The sequence below is a fragment of the Erpetoichthys calabaricus genome, chromosome 8 (genome assembly GCF_900747795.2).
Source record: "Erpetoichthys calabaricus chromosome 8, fErpCal1.3, whole genome shotgun sequence".
Lineage (NCBI taxonomy): Eukaryota > Metazoa > Chordata > Cladistia > Polypteriformes > Polypteridae > Erpetoichthys > Erpetoichthys calabaricus.
In genome coordinates, this window is record NC_041401.2 from 42,880,889 (window position 1) to 42,897,642 (window position 16,754).

The 16,754-nt window shown below is 37.5% G+C and overlaps 1 protein-coding gene across 2 annotated transcripts in view; it reads right to left on the reverse strand.

Annotated features, from left to right (window-relative positions):
• The window catches only part of gmppaa (GDP-mannose pyrophosphorylase Aa), a 47,301-nt gene extending 32,256 nt beyond the window's left edge, over nt 1–15,045 (reverse strand). For both annotated transcript variants that reach the window (XM_028806488.2, XM_051931012.1), the window contains exons 1-4: nt 14,964–15,045; nt 14,526–14,589; nt 12,270–12,367; nt 8,727–8,830 (exon numbers count right to left, since the gene is read on the reverse strand). In XM_028806488.2, coding sequence (XP_028662321.1) covers nt 8,727–8,830; nt 12,270–12,367; nt 14,526–14,565 — 242 coding nt within the window. In that variant the 5' untranslated portion in view covers nt 14,566–14,589; nt 14,964–15,045. The remainder of the gene's footprint in view (nt 1–8,726; nt 8,831–12,269; nt 12,368–14,525; nt 14,590–14,963) is intronic.
• Between the last annotated feature and the right edge of the window lie 1,709 nt (nt 15,046–16,754).

A 16,754-nucleotide genomic window follows, 5' to 3' on the forward strand; every position in this document is an offset into this window, starting at 1 on the left:
GTCTCTCTCTCTCTCTCTCTCTATTTTATATATATATATATATATATATATATATATATATATATATATATATAAAATCCTAAGCCTAAAAGTGCAACGATTTTATGTGACTTTTTTGTCATGCTTTAAATCGGGCTTATTTTAAAACCTATATGTTTGGTATAATTCTTTTCAGAATTTATCGAACTTTAACGTGATGTTGTTAGATTTTCAGATTCTTATTCCGTTTTTAAATTCTAAACTAAAAAATATCAAGAACTTGCATCCTGTGAGACGAGACATTGTGCCAAGAGATTTAACCACGCTCAGGGCCGGACATAAAAGACAAAGAGTAGGACGGCAGCTGTACAGGCTTTTAAATGTTCGAAGTGTGGTGTGAAATGCAGATCACGTGGCACGGCAGCAGCAACAAGCCAGCAGCTGATCAAGCAAAGAGGAGGTAAAAACAAACTATTTGTTTCCCATTGTATCATCATTTAAGAGGGGGTTTCGGAGGAGCGACTGCGTCTCCTTGGGGTGCATTCAGACCCCCTCTTCACAACGTGAGTGGCAGAGACACGAAGTGGCTGGTATATAGTGCAGGCCGGGTGGGGGGGCTTGGCAAGCGAAGCGAGCAGGGGGCGAACCACCTAGTATATTGTAATTGTTTGTGTAACCCTTAGGTTTACTAATTCAGACATTTTTTGGCAGTAAATGTGCAGTTCATACTTTAACAGCACAAAATGAATAGAAGTGTCAGATACTTGTACATTTTAAAATTAACAAAACATTATTTCACAGGTACAAGAAAATAAGTGAAGTGAACAAAGAAATGATGTCCATTTCTATAAATCGAATCCCACACCTAACATTCCTATAGAGTCCTCCTGTATATAAAAAAGAATAAGAACTTTGCTATATCAGGCTACTAGAATGCATTGGAAGCATTAAGAGTTCTTAAATCTACGGCTCTTGAGTCTTAAATGTACACTCTGATGTCAGCAATCCAAACATTGGAAAAGTGGAATGGCTTCTGTCTGACAGGCCAGAGGTGACCACTTTATTCTGCACTGTGATGCAGCTTAAGGACGGAGGACTTCTGCAGAGAATCACTTCACTACTAACATTACTGAGGTCGCTTTTTATTCTTAATATGAAGCTTCCAAAGCCAAGCAGATAATAAATAGTTAATGGAAACTGATAATAATAAGTTGTGCTTGATGGTGTACCGAGGGTCCAAAAAGGACGTTTAGAATTTTGTAATGTTCTACTGAATTTTGATTAATTCATGTTTGGTAGTTGAATCGTTCCTGACACCCTTAACTTTTCCTTGCCCAGAAAGATTTTCTTTTCAACAACAATATTTATTTCTATAGCACATTTTCATACAAAGGATGCAGCTCAAAGTGCCTAGCTACATGTCATAGAAGTTGTTATTAAATTTAGATACGAGTAATAATGAATAAATAGTATACACTAAATAATACACACATTTTCAGCACATTGGTGTGTACCTGACTACCCCTCCAAGTTAATATTTACAGTAAATATCTACTTTATATACATTTTCTATTTTGTTTCATTTATACGTGCAGCTTGAGAAGGCTCCTACTTTAGAACCACTGCTGAAACCACTTTGTTCCTGCCTGTTTGGAGTTTCCACATTCTTCTAATGTCTGCTTTAGTCATCTTTCATGCACACTCATTTTCCATTACGTTGTCCCAAACATGCAAGTAGTAGATTAATTGGCTAATCTGAATACACTCCAGTTCAAAAGACTCTGGGTGTGTGTGTGTGTGTGTGTGTGAATGGGCCTTGCACGTAGTGCGGTTGGGATAGGCTCTGGCCCCCTATCACCCAATATTAGATAATTGGTTTGAAAGGTTTAAAGGAATCTTATCTAAGACTGAACATTTGTTGCACACCTCATTGAAAGATCGGTATCATTATGAGATATGTACCAGGAAATCTGGATAGCGATGGCCAAGAACAGGAAGCTTCCACGTTTTTTATTTTCTCTCCCTTGCCAGCTCTGTAATCACCTTATTTGACTTGTTTCATTAATCAAAAGATGAAAGTGGAAAGTAATAACAGTAGAACATTGACTGTCTCAAGTACTGATGCCCTGAAGTGTTCTTTTTTTAATCTCCCATCTGGAAATGTTCAATCTGGATAAGCAGACACACAACGGTATGAAAATTCATTATATTCTGTTTTGATACAATAGTCCTAACACAGCTGATTGCAGCTTCTCCCAGTAGTAAATTGTGAAATATAAAGGCACTTGGAATTTGCTTAATAAGAGAAAACGGGATTTTTTTTTCCACAGAAAAAGGAGGTCAACACACATATTAATGTGGCCTTGAAACAAGCAGAGACTCATTATGAAACCTAGACTGAGCAGAAGCTTGAGGGAATTACAGGGCAGCATGCAAGGAATTAACACCATGGCAGCTGTGAACACACAGGCTGAAGAGAAGCATGCGAGTATGGAGTGGCTCTTGGATTTCGCATTGCCAAATGAATTAAATACGTCGTTTAACTGTTTTCAGAGGTATTTTCTGGGATCTGATATTGAGAAAGGATGTAAACAAAGCTTAGTGTTTCTGCTGTGCTCACCTACCAAACAAAGGATGTGTTTAGGACTTCTGTATCCACTCATACGTATGAGCCCAAACTAGATCTGAAGCACTTTTCTCATTGGCATTCTAAAATAACCAATCCAGTGCTCAGGCATTAGAACGGAGTTCGATTCCACTGCCAAGAAAAAACGCATCTAACAGTAAAAAACGACAAGCCTCAGTCCTTAAATGACTTTTGGACTTTCCTGTAAATCTCACTTGCGATGAAGCCTACAGAGGGGTTCACCCTTTTTAGATGTCCTCACCTCTGACTGGGTTTTGATAAACTGCAGATGCTGCTTTTACTAAATACATTTTTCCAAAAAACTAAATTTCACTGGCTAAGCACACATAAGGTGCAACTTTGCATATCAGTACAAGTCCCAAACATGCATATCTCTAATAAGGTGGCAGTGTAGTCCTTAAAGTTCCAGAGAGGGGAAAATATTTGTAACAAAGCAGGCTATGGTCTTCTCCTGTACAACTGGGGAATCTGTGGCAAAACTGACAAGCATGGGTTCAACATTGTAGACCTGTATACCAGACAAACACACCTTGAACTTTAAATATTAGACTAGCTGGGGTACCTGGCATGCACAGGGTGGAACTAAGTGTATACTCTGAAAAGTAATTTCTGCACTGACCCCAAACCAAAATTTTACAGACTGCATACACCATGGAATGCCACTTTGCATACCTGTGCCAAATCCCAAAAATGTTTCCTTGGGGAACTTCACTAATAAGGTGCAGTCACTAAATAAAGCTTGTCAAATTTGGAGGGGCTGGACTTCAGAACGCAACCTGGCATATGGTCTTCTCCTGTACAAATGTGGAATCTGTGCTAAAATTAATGACCACTAGTGCAACATTGTAGACCTGCATACCAGACAAACGCACCTTCAGGTTTAAATATTAGACTAGCCGTTGTACCTGGCATGCACAGGGTGCAGCGATAGTCAGAATATTAATTTAGGCATTGGGGAAAAAGTCTGACCCCAAACCAAAATTTTATGGACTACATACACTTGCATACCTGTGCCAAATCCCAAAAATGCTTCCTAGGGGCACTTCATTAATAAGGTGCAGGTGCAGTCACCAAATACATTTTCTCACATTTGAAGGGGATGGACTTGGGAACAAAACCTAACAAATGGTCTTCCACTGTGCAAATGCAGAATTTGTGCAAAATTTGGAGCAGAAAAGTTCAAGGGGGTGGATTTGCATACTGGACAGATATACATTCAGGTTTATAGTGTAAATTCAATATTGAGGTGCCATAATAACATGCACAATCTCTTCTTTACAAGTCTAGCAGTAAATTAAGTAAGGAACAATGCAAAAATCATGAAAAAGCACCACAAATACAAAAAAAAAAAAAAACACCCTGGTAGACACTATGAGGATCTTATAGGTATACCAAACATTATTTTTAATTAATATTTTATTTGTTACAAAAATATGCATTACAAGAAAACTGCTACAATACTGCAATCACAGACAAGTGAAATTTAATAAAGAAATGTAAGTGTTCAATCAGAAACATAATCAATACCACAGAAACAATTAAGAGTTATAATAATAAACCACACTAAAACACCCACCCTCATCCAAAAAACAGAACTAATTAGTACTAAAAAGAGGCCTACTGTGTTATACAACTCCATATCAATTAAAACACGTTCAGGAGAGATCCTGGATGGAGCTCAGCAGACTTATTTTAGAATAACATTAATGAATTCTCGCTAAATTCTAAAGAAGCAGTGCACAGCTTGTCACAAAGATTATATGATTTTTTCTTCTAGTTTTAGATCATGTATCATTTTCCAAATGAGTCATAGAGGGTGCATTAGGAATCTTCATACTGAGCTGAATTGTGTGGGGAAATAGTCAAGTTTGTCACCAGATAGTCTAAACTTGTCTGAAATAACACTGCTGTAAAGGGATTTGCAATGACTGTACATCCTACATTATGATAAGAAAATATATTTTCCAAAAGGGTTTTAATTTTGGACAGTCCCAAAACATATGCCCAAGCAAGGCCACAACTACCTGGCATCATTCACAATTAAGGTCCTATATATATATATATATATATATATATACAGTGGAACCTCGGGTCACAAACATCTCGGACCACGTACAAATCGGGTTACGACCAAAAAGTTCACCAAACTTTTGCATCTGTTCATGACCACACACTCGGGTGACGAACAAGCCAGTTTCCCTTCCGGTTCGTACACACCGATGATTTCTGCACGTGTTCAGTCTCTCCCTGGGCATTCTCTGTGAACTCTTTGTGCTCTATTTCATTTCCCTCCCGGTTTGTATGCAACGGTGATTTACGCACGTGTTCAGTCTCTCCCTGTACAGTACATTGTTCTCGGTCAGACGTGCATCACGCATAGGGACTTTACCTCAAAACTGTAATCTCTTCTCCACCCAGTTCCTCCTCACTTCCTTCATGCCAGAACTCGACTCATGCAAGGTTAGTTTTCTTGGTTGTTTATGGTTTTTGTATAAATTACGGATTTTTCAAATGTTCATTTTTTTTCCTGTGCTTAAAACTCATGAAAAAAAAGTGTTTACAGCAAGCGGTTCGTAAGGCTATAGTGTGAACTCTTGCAATGTTACTTTTCTCTGTTCAAGGTTTTCCAAGTGTTATTCAATGTTTTTACATCGAGTTTACTATTACACTGTGCATTCTATGGTATAATTAACTATTTTTGTGGTTAAAAATCTTTAAAAAATATATATTTACATACAGTTCGTATGGTCTGGAATGGATTAATTGAATTTGCATACAATCCTATGGGGGAAATTACTTTGGGTCACGACCAAATTGGGTTTCGACCAGAGTTTTGGAACGAATTACAGTCATGACCCGAGGTTCCACTGTATATATTTGCCCCCCGCTTGCTTCGCTCGCTTGCTTTGCTTATATAATATATTTTTGAATAATTTCGGTTTAGCAACATGTGCGCAGTGTATGATTTTTTTTCAATGGCAATACAGGATATTTTGCAGAAATTGATAAAAAAAATGAATGAATGAAATTCTACTCCTTTTCTGAGATTTTGAAATAGGTCTCATTTCACAGCATTGTTGAAGGTGGTCTAGAACCATCACAATATTTGATAAAGTATGGAAATATTCCTCTTTACTAGTTAAAATATTTTCAAGTGTAAGCATTCATGGAGGATTGGGAATGTTAGGCAAATTCTTTCTTTACCAGGTTCTGAACTTGTCAACAGAAACATAAGTGTGATGAAGGAATTCCACATTTACAACAAAGTTGATCAAAAGTAACATTATCTAAAGGTTGAGATACTTGGTGTCGTATAAGACTTAATTATTCTGGAACTGATGCCCATAGTTTTGGAATTGGCTGCCCATCAAGCCCATATACATGTAATGGTCTAATGTCCACATCCTTTAGCTATACAGTTTATAAACACAAAGAAATTTCCAAACACACAGGAAACAAATGTGGGATTTAAACTGAGGACACTTAATGCCACCCACAACAGTTTTGCCAAAAACATTTTATAAATAAAATGAAACCAAAAATATGCCAAAACCTAAATTTGTCTTGCCTTGGACCCACCAACTCAAGTGAGTCTAACTGGATAACGCTGTTTGTTATGTTATTATTTATCTGTAGACCAATATCATTGGAAACATCAAATGTTACGAGTTTTTGGACGTGTCAGTTAGCTTGAAAAAGAGAACAGATTTTTTTTCAGTTTTTTGATTACTTAACCTTCCAACATTCCCACTCTTGTTGATAAAAAACTACCATTAGTAGAAAGTTGTTTAATCTTAGAAGGTGATGTATGTTTTATAAAGATTTTTAAACTTAAAATGTCTAAATATATCCCAATATAGTTAATAGATCACCATCCTCGTCCCCGCCTACCACCACAATCTACTTTTTCTTTAACTTTAATTGCATACCACCTACATTGACAGTACACTGCTTAATTACTGGTTCTTTAACAGCTACATATTCCTCTACGCCAACTATATTTGCTGTCTTTTCACTTCTTTGGAGGTTCTACCCTTCAAAAGAAACTTTTTGTGAAACAAGGTTCCACTTCTAATGTCTTTTATGAATCATTTTATCACTTCTTCATCCCACAAGCTAATACAGAAGATGGGTCTGATATTGTTGTGTTTCTGTTCCAGTACAACCAGGACAAATCATGACAATGGTCCTGGGATAGCCCATTAACCTGCAGACAATTAACATTAAAGTATGCCTCTGACACCCTAAACTAAGGATTTTATTCACAAAGGCACATACTTTCAACTGCTTTAATTTTGACTGTAGAAAGTCTGCTTACTTTAGTAATTCAACTGATGACAGACTGTCTCTTTGAAGGTCAAAGGATTTTGCAGGAGTTCTCATGAGTTATTAAAAGATTGTTTTTCATCATTAAGGGACTTTGCATGGCTTTTTGTGCAGTTCCTAACTGAAGATGCCAGAGGCTTACTGAATCTGATTGGTTAAAGGTACTGTAAATGAATATCCTGGAGCAACAACTTTGATGGAATTCCAGGAGGAGCAGAACCCAGACGGTCTCAGATATACCCTACAAAGAGACATGTGATGAAGACCATGGAGAGGCTGCTGCTTCACCACCTTAGGCCACAGGTTCAACACGCCCTTGACCCTCTGCAGTTTGCATATCAGGAGAAGGTGGGAGCGGAAGATGCCATCATCTATATGCTACACCGATCCCTCTCTCACTTGGACAGAGGCAGTGGTGCTGTAAGAATTATGTTTCTAGACTTCTCTAGCGCCTTCAACACAATCCAGCCTCTGCTCCTTAGGGACAAGCTGACAGAGATGGGATTAGATTCATACCTAGTGGCATGGATCGTGGACTATCTTAAAGACAGACCTCAGTATGTGCGTCTTGGGAACTGCACGTCTGACATTGTGGTCAGCAACACAGGAGCGCCACAAGGGACTGTACTTTCTCCGGTCCTGTTCAGCCTATATACATCGGACTTCCAATACAACTCGGAGTCCTGCCATGTGCAAAAGTTCGCTGATGACACTGCTATCGTGGGCTGTATCAGGAATGGGCTGGAGGAGGAGTATAGGGACCTAATCAATGACTTTGTTAAATGGTCCGACTCAAACCACCTACACCTGAACACCAGCAAAACCAAGGAGCTGGTGGTGGATTTTAGGAGGCCCAGACCCCTCATAGACCCAGTGATCATCAAAGGTGACTGTGTGCAGATGGTGCAGACCTATAAATATCTGGGAGTGCAGCTGGATGATAAATTAGATTGGACTGCCAATACTGATGCGCTGTGCAAGAAAGGACAGAGCCGGTTATACTTCCTTAGAAGGCTGGCTTCCTTCAACATCTGCAATAAGATGCTGCAGATGTTCTATCAAACAGTTGTGGCGAGCGCCCTCTTCTACGCAGTGGTGTGCTGGGGAGGCAGCATTAAGAGGAAAGACGCCTCACGCCTGGACAAACTGGTGAGGAAGGCAGGCTCTATTGTTGGCATGGAGCTGGACAGTTTAACATCTGTGGCAGAGCGAAGGGCACTCAGCAGGCTCCTATCAATTATGGAGAATCCACTGCATCCACTAAATAATGTCATCTCCAGACAGAAGAGCAGCTTCAGTGACAGACTGCTGTCACTGTCCTGCTCCACAGACAGATTGAGGAGATCGTTCCTCCCCCAAACTATGCGACTCTTTAATTCCACCAGGGGGGGTAAACGTTAATATTTAACATTATACATAGTTATTGTCTGTTTTTTTCACCTGTATTATTATCATTCTTTAATTTAATATTATTTATTGTATCAGTATGCTGCTGCTGAAGAATGTGAATTTCCCATTGGGATTAATAAAGTATCTATCTATCTATCTATCTATCTATCTTGTGAATCCTGTCTTGAAAGCTCTTGGGACTTTTCGCAATACCTCACCCCTGCTTCACCAGCCTGTACCTTATGGTGTCTGTCTTTTTAGATTGGTCAAGTGCATCAGACTTTACATGCAAATAAGTTTCATACATAGTAGGGTTAGAATAACAATTTACAAAACAAGAATTATCTTAAATTAAAAAACGCTTTAAAACCTCACTTGGACATACCTGATAGATACTCGAAATTCCTGCTGTGCACTTGATAAAAATCGATTAAGCTCTTCATTTGGTTGGTAAAAGCCAATTAATAAAATCTCCTTCATGTTTGGCACCTACAAATAAACACAACCGATTTCTTAGATTCAGAAAATCAAAAAATTATGGTGAGAAAAGGCCATTCAGTCCAACAAGCTTGCCTATCCTATTCACTTTGATGGTCCAGAATACCATCCAACAGAGATCTGAAGGTCCCTAAAGTCCTTCTCTCCACCACACTACTGTTAATGTATTCCATGTGTCTGTGGTTCTTTGAATGAAGAAAAACTTTTGTAACATTTGTGTGAAATCTGCCCTTGACAAGTTTTCATCTGTGTCCCCATATTCTTGTTGAACTCAATTTAAACAAGAGCACTTACATCTATAGCAAATTGTCATACACAGGACGTAGATCAATGTGCTTTACAAGATATCAAAGAAATAGTTATAAGAAAGAAAAAAACTCAATAAAATTAGATACGAATAATGAATAAATAACATAGTAAAAATAGACACTTATATGAAATGTATATATAAATAATAGAAAAGTGGAGTCTTTATATATAGAATTGTTTTTTTTTTAAATATCTAAAGATGAGCCCAGTGACAAGGTCAGATTGGCATTGACAATAGAAAAAAAAATTTTAAACTCCAAATAAACTGGAGAAAAAACCAAACATGCAGGGGTTCTAAAGCCAAAAGACCATCTAGCCACCACTGGACATTCTACTTAACATAAATGTTCTTAAGTACTTCCTTATTTTTAGGCTTTATCCTGGAGGATTCAACTCAATGGATCTCATGGAAAGTAAATGTAAAGTAATGGCCTGGATCCATTATACTACTTCCTTTCATAATTTTAAAAGCTTCAATCATGACCCCTCTTAATCTCTGTCTGCATTATCTGAAAAGATTCAGCTCCTTCAGTCTCTCCTCATAGCTCATACCTCTTAGGTCTGGAATCAGCCCTGTCCTTCTCCTCTGGACTTTCTCTAGTGCTGCTATGTCCTTTTTGTGATAAAGAGACTAAAACCTTATAAGGTACCCCAGGTGGGAGCACACTAGTGTGTTTTAAAGCTTAAGCATAACCTCCTCTGACTTGCACTCAACACATCCTATTAGCTTTCTTAATCACTTCTGTACACTGCCTGGATGCAGACTGTGATGAGTCCACTATGACTCTTGGATCCTTCTCATAAATTGTACTTTCAATTTTCAGCCATCCTATAGTGTATTCATATCTAGCAGTTTTACTTCCTTTACATTTACTTACATTAAATAACATCTGCCACAAATCCAAGCTTGTATACTGCCCAAATTCCTCTCTAACAATTTAGTTGGTTCTACATTCTACCTTTCCACCTAGTTTGGTATCATCTGTGAACTTAACCAGCAGGTTTATTATATTCTTGTCCAGATTGTTAATGTTTATTAAAAACAGCATCAGTCCCAGCACTGATCCCTGAGGAACACCACTTTTAACACCACCTAATTCTACAAAATGTTCCCCCTCGTTATAACCCTTTGCTTCCTGTGTGTTTGAGTCATTTTTGTACCCACCTACAAACAGCACCTTGAATTCCCACTTCTTTTGGCTTGACCTCTACCTTTTCATATGGTATCTTACCAATACCTTCTGAAAATCAAGATAAATACGAGGTGTGATCAAAAAATACGGTGAATATTTTAAAAAAGAAACGTTTATTACAGTAAAAGGTTTACAACTACTAGTCAACCTCAAAATACTCTCCTCCATTTCGAATGCACTTATCCCAACGCTCCTGCCACATTGCAAAGCAGTTCTGGAAGTTTTGTTTCAAGAGTGTCTTTAGTTGGGCTGTCGTAGCTGCCTGGATGTCCTCAAAGGACTGAAATTGTTTGCCTTTCATGGTCATTTTCAATTTAGGGAACAGCCAGAAGTCGCATGGTGCCAGATCCAGCAAATAAGGTGGATCCGGACACAGTATAGTGTTTTTACTCAACAGAAATTGTCATACTAGAAGGGATGTGTGACAAGGAGCGTTATCATGATGAAGAATGAAACCGTTTCAACATTTTCCTCTGTTATTGATGTTGAAGGACGTCCTAATCTTTTCTCATCTTCAACCAAGTCAGATCCATTACAAAATCGATAAAACCTCTTGTAAACAGACTTAATTGTTGGTGCAGTGTCACCATAAACCGATTTTAACATCTGATGGATTTCCTGAGCTTTTTGCAATTTGAAACAAAATTTCATGTTAATGCGTTGCTCAATATCCATTATTAACGACAAACTTGAAAAACACACTTGAACTCAACAGTGGCTCACAAATGACTGACAGAATCAAACAAGTTGAAACTTGGCCCAAACTAGGCTCTAGGATGGACATGTCAGAACCTGCATTGAATTGTATTGCATTGCTCTTGGATGGTGCTCTGCATCAACACTCACCGCACTTTCTGATCACACCTCGTAATATCATCTGCAACTCTCATATTGTATGCTTTTGTTGCTTCCTTACTGAACTGCAATGTGTGTGAAACATAATGTTCCACTTCTGAACGGATGTTGAGTTTTTCTAATACTCCTATTCTAGACATATACTGCTCAGTCTTTTCCTAAATAATTGTTTTCATTATTTTACTTGTAATGCATGTTAAGCTTACTAGCCTATAGTTAGTTGGATCTGGCCAATCACCCTTTTACATAATGGGATAATACTTTGCTAGCCTCAAATCTTTAGGAGTTTCCATATTATGCAGAGGTTTTCAAAAATTATGTGCCAAAGGTTTATATTTGTACTCACTATCTTCCATAAATTTTATCTGGTCCTGGGGATTTGTTAGATTTCAGCCTATTTAATCTTCACAGAAAGTTCTCCCTCTATAACTTATAAATCACTAAGAACCTCCTTAGTAGTCCCTGTTGCTCTTTGAAGGTTATTGACTTCTTTACACCTCAATAAAGTACAAGTTCAAAACATTTTCTGTTTCACTGACAGTATATTCTAGCTCACCCTTACCATTCCCAACACTCCTCACCTCCTTCTTGGCCATTCTTTTATTACTAAAATATTGAAAGAAACTCTTTGGGTCATCTTTCACCTTTTCCACAATATTTTGCTTCAATGGTCTTAAGCTATCCTACCATCCTTTTTAACTGTTGCTGTCATATGCCATATAGTTAGCTCAGGAGTTACAAGTCTTATATGCTTTATGCAACTGTTTTTTTCTTTCTTTTTCAACTTCCTTTTTAGCTCTTTAATTTTATCTCTCTCTGTTTTGTTTAATTTCTCTCTGCCGAGTTTCAGGATACGCCATAATGCCAACATAAAAAGACATCTGAAGGTTTGTGATGTAGCAATTGTCATGGGAACAACTCATTTCATTGTCTGTCTGCGCTGATTGATTCTTTTGTTCAAATATGATCGGTATAGTGATATGTGAGTAAACACTACGAGTGGTAAAACTCCATTACAAGCAAACAACTCCTGGTATTCCCATCAACTCAGGGGTCCTGGCTATTAGGCTTACCTTTACACAGGCCTCAATGTGATGCTGGATCATAGGTACTCCTGCTACAGGAAAGAGTGGTTTGGGAACCTCAAAAGAGAGAGGACGGAATCGAGTTCCTAAAATATATAAAATAACTTGGTGACATTTCAACAAATGTTAAGTGCAAACATCCATCTTTACCAAAGACTAGGTACTAATACTATTTGACTTGTGTATATGTTTTAGTCCAATATATATAATTGTAATTGTTTCTCATTAAAGTTGTGACAAAAGAGCCAATACATCTCAGATAAACAAAATACAGATCTTGAATATACGTGTTATATATATTGAATATAATTATATGTTGCACACTATAGTATACTTTATTTTATATTATTGATATGGCAGTAAGAATTCCATTGTACTATGCACACAACACAGAAAATTTGACTTGACATACTGTATTTAAAAAAAATGTGTTTAAGACAAGCTGAAGACAGCCACGTATGCAATATTGTTTTGTTACTTAGTTCCATTTTATATATCTAATAAAGCACATGAATTAAAATGCTTTTCATGTAAAATATAAGCTCCGACTCAAAATACCAACGCTGATGGAAAAAACTTTAACCAAACAACCTCATCAAAATGTCATCAACTTCACTTATTTGAAAAGATATTAACGCGTAAATGCAGAGATGCTTATAAGCTGTACACTGCTCCAAGTTCGCAAATGGCAACGAAAAAGTAACTTCCTATAAAACAAAGGCATGACATGTTACTGAATCAGAAAAGTTCAATGTCTTCACAGATTACTTCAAAATAAAATTAATTATGTAACACCTGACTACATTAAGAAAGCAAATATTAACTAAAGAAACTTTTCAAGGTCTAAATATTATATTTGATTGTGTCAGCTTTGTGGGAAACTGCAACAAACTATTTTTTTAAACTACTTTAATTTGTGTAAAAGGAGCCTTTTCTGCTTTCTGACTTGTATATACAAAACATATATTCCAGACTTAATGGAGATAAAGATTACTTTAAATAATTACTGCATTTATAGATATCAACAAAATATTACACTCACATGAGCTCCAATCAACAGGTAATGAAGAATATAAATTGTAATTGAAAACCAAAAGCTACATAAGAAGGCAGACTCAGTTAAATGATGCTCTGTTGATCAAGTGGAGGTAGTAGAGGAGGAGAGAATGGAGACAAATTGGCGTCCATTATGACCAATGCTGCACTTCCTCTCTATGACACTCTAGCATTGGGGACTTTCACCCAACTAATTACTCACCAGAACTGAAAAGGAAAAAAATAAAACACGCTACTGGGGATCCTTCATGCCTACACAGTATGCCTTGATAATGTCTCACACTGCATGATCTGTTACCATTAGCCAAGTCAGATGTTTTTTGTTGTGTGTTTTAAAGGGTTGTTGTCTGTTGTAATATTTCTCAAGCTTCTGTAAACAGATATATTTCCCCTTGGGACAAATAAAATATCTGTTTTTGGATGCATTCATTTTCTTATGCGAATTGTCAACCCCAGTACAAAATGCAGCGGCAGCCTATTCCTAGTAAAGTATCAAGTCAGGATCCAAACTTGATCGCTGCGCTGCCCGTCCACCTCAGGGCACACCCATTCACACATTGTGGGACAGTTTGGTCACACCAATCAGCTTAACAACTGCCTTTTAGAATGTAATGGTAAACGGTAGTCGACGGATAAAATTACATGGATAAAATGCACAGAAAGTACTAATGAAGCGGGATTTAAAGCGCCAGGTATCGATAGTAACAGCTTCGTCAACAGACTACCGTGAAAATACCAAGTATACAATATGCACGCCCAGTAACAAGTAGTGAAATAACATAAGGAGATAATACGAACAAAACTTGTTTTTGTTCAACGAGATGATCAATAAAATCCAATAAGGTTATCAGCTATTAATGTGCGGGTTTCTTTGGATGCACTGACTCACATCTTGATCCCAAGAGCGCAACATGATGGGAATCGATCACGGGTTCAGTTTTAAATTTTGCAAAGCCGAAAGAAAATACATAAACTGAATTGATATCTTTGTAACATTTAATAACCTGTTTAATTTAACTCATGTAAATATCCTCTGGTGTACAGTAATTATTGATTGCTAAGGACGCACAGGTAGCTGCGCACTCGCCAACTTTGGCCTTTCATTGGTCTACTGCTTTGCCACGTCATCTCTGTTCATTCCAGTCTGTACACTTCAAAAACTTTTATGAAAGTTAAAGTATACTGTACCTTTTTGTGGTCCTCCTATTAGAATGACAGCTTTCAGCATCTTTGTAAATTAATCCTGTAAGTGCTGTATCAGAAAATAATAACGTTTAATAATATTAAAAGTCATTTCACAGGGTTACACATATACAAAACTTACAGCGTTTAAATAACGTTTGAAAGGCCTCATTTTATATATATATATATATATATATATATATATATATATATATATATATATATATATATATATATATATCTGTGAAAGTTATGCAATAACACCAGCATCTGATCTGCAAAAACAACAGTAAGATATATTGTACGACGTAATTTAAGGTATTTATATCACAACGAAGCCGTGGCAAATCTGTGAAAGCACATAATAATGTGTCAATCTATCATACTAAAATAAACAAACACTTTCTCAGTTAGGACAAAAATGATACAAACTGAGAAATATACCGTCTTTTCAGATCTCCAACTATCCTGATTTCCGACTGTCAGTCCCGGTACAATGATGTCATGAGTGGTACGGTGGATTGTGGGAATTGTAGTTATATTAGTCGTCTCCTTTTGCGACCAATGAACAGTCATCGATGTAAATAAAGTTGAACACTCTTTTGTTTGATTTGTCACATTTGAAACGGTATGTATTACAAAGAAATTTACATAATCCGTATTTATGCTTTAGTTAATTAGAATTTAAATTTATGAAAGCCACCCCTTATAAATGATTTTGTAAATCGCTTTGGTTAAAGACGTCAGCCAAATTTTTGAAGTACTCATTAAACATAAGGCTTTGTCTTTATCTCGTCTTTGTTGTTTTATTTTTTCACTTGCATTTTTTTACTTAAAGCATTTCATGTAAACTTAAAAGAAGATTTCCAGAAATACTGCTTGAGTTTGAGAATGATTCGCTATGTTGAGCATTTTGTTTATCTTACCTCTAAGGCGCTAGGAATACATTTTATTTATAAAGTGTATGTAATGCCCAAAATCAGTTAAGAGTCAAAAAGCCGATGATTACATGATGACATCGTTTTTTGTTTTTTTTTTAGTTCCTGTGGGTCATGGTAGCTTATTAAATATATACTTCAGCCTTTTGTAAAACCATGGATGTCAGCATAAGTGTGTTCTTGGGTGTGCTGGCCATCCAACCAGGGCAAGTGTTTGACTTGTGCCCAGTGACACTGGGGTAGAATCGAGAATACTGCAACCACAAAACTGGACTAACTAGATTAATTAAAAATCATGTGGGAAACTGCTTGTTACTTTTGGAATTTTTTTTTTTACATTAAATGTTGTAAGCTGTCCTAATAATAGGTGGAGGCATTCAGAGGGAAAAAACTTCAGATTTTGAGGTTTATTTATTTAATTTAATAAACAATGTCATCCAGATGTAACGTCCCGTGTCCTGGTATCTCCTCCATGGTCGTGAGACTGTGCTGGGAGACACAGCAGACCTTCTTGTGACAGCACTTATGGATATGCCATCCTGGAGGAGCTGGACTACCTGTGTAACCTGAATCAGCTGCAGGTCCCACCTCATACTACCAGTAGTGACAAACTAAAGAAGAATCCTGTCAGGAAGGATAAGGAGAGAGCAGTTATCTGTGGCCAGCACCTGCAAAACCAATCTCTTTTTTGGGGGTTGTCTTGCTGTTGCCTCTCCAGTGCACCTGTTGTCACTTTCATTTGCACCAAAGCAGGGGAGCTTGAAATCACAATCGTTTATGCTTATGCTGAAGTTTAACTGACTTGGTGTTAGATTGTGATGAGTAAATGTTCCCTAAACATTTTGAGCAGTACAGTTTGAGGAACCCCCTTTGGAAGCTAGAACAGCTTTAAGTTTTCTTGGGTAGGTCTCTTCAAGTTTTGAACACCTGGACTTGGGCAGTTTCTCCCATTCTTCCTAGCAGATGCTGTCAAACTCCAAACGATTGGCTGGGTAGTGTCTGTAAATTGCCATCTTTAGGTCTCTCCATGCATGTTCTCTGAGGTTTAAGTCTGGGCTTTGGCTGGGTCACTCATGGACGGTCAGAGACTTCTCCCAAAGACACTCCAGCATTGTCTTGGCTGTATGCTTCAGGTCATTGTCATGGTGAAAGGTGAACTGTCACCCCATTCTTAGGTTGCTTGCACTCTGGAGCAGGATGTCAATGACCTCTCTGTATTTGGCTGCATTCACCCTTCCCTCAATTCTGACCAGTCTCTCTGCCACTGCCACTGAAATGCACCCCCATTGCATGACAC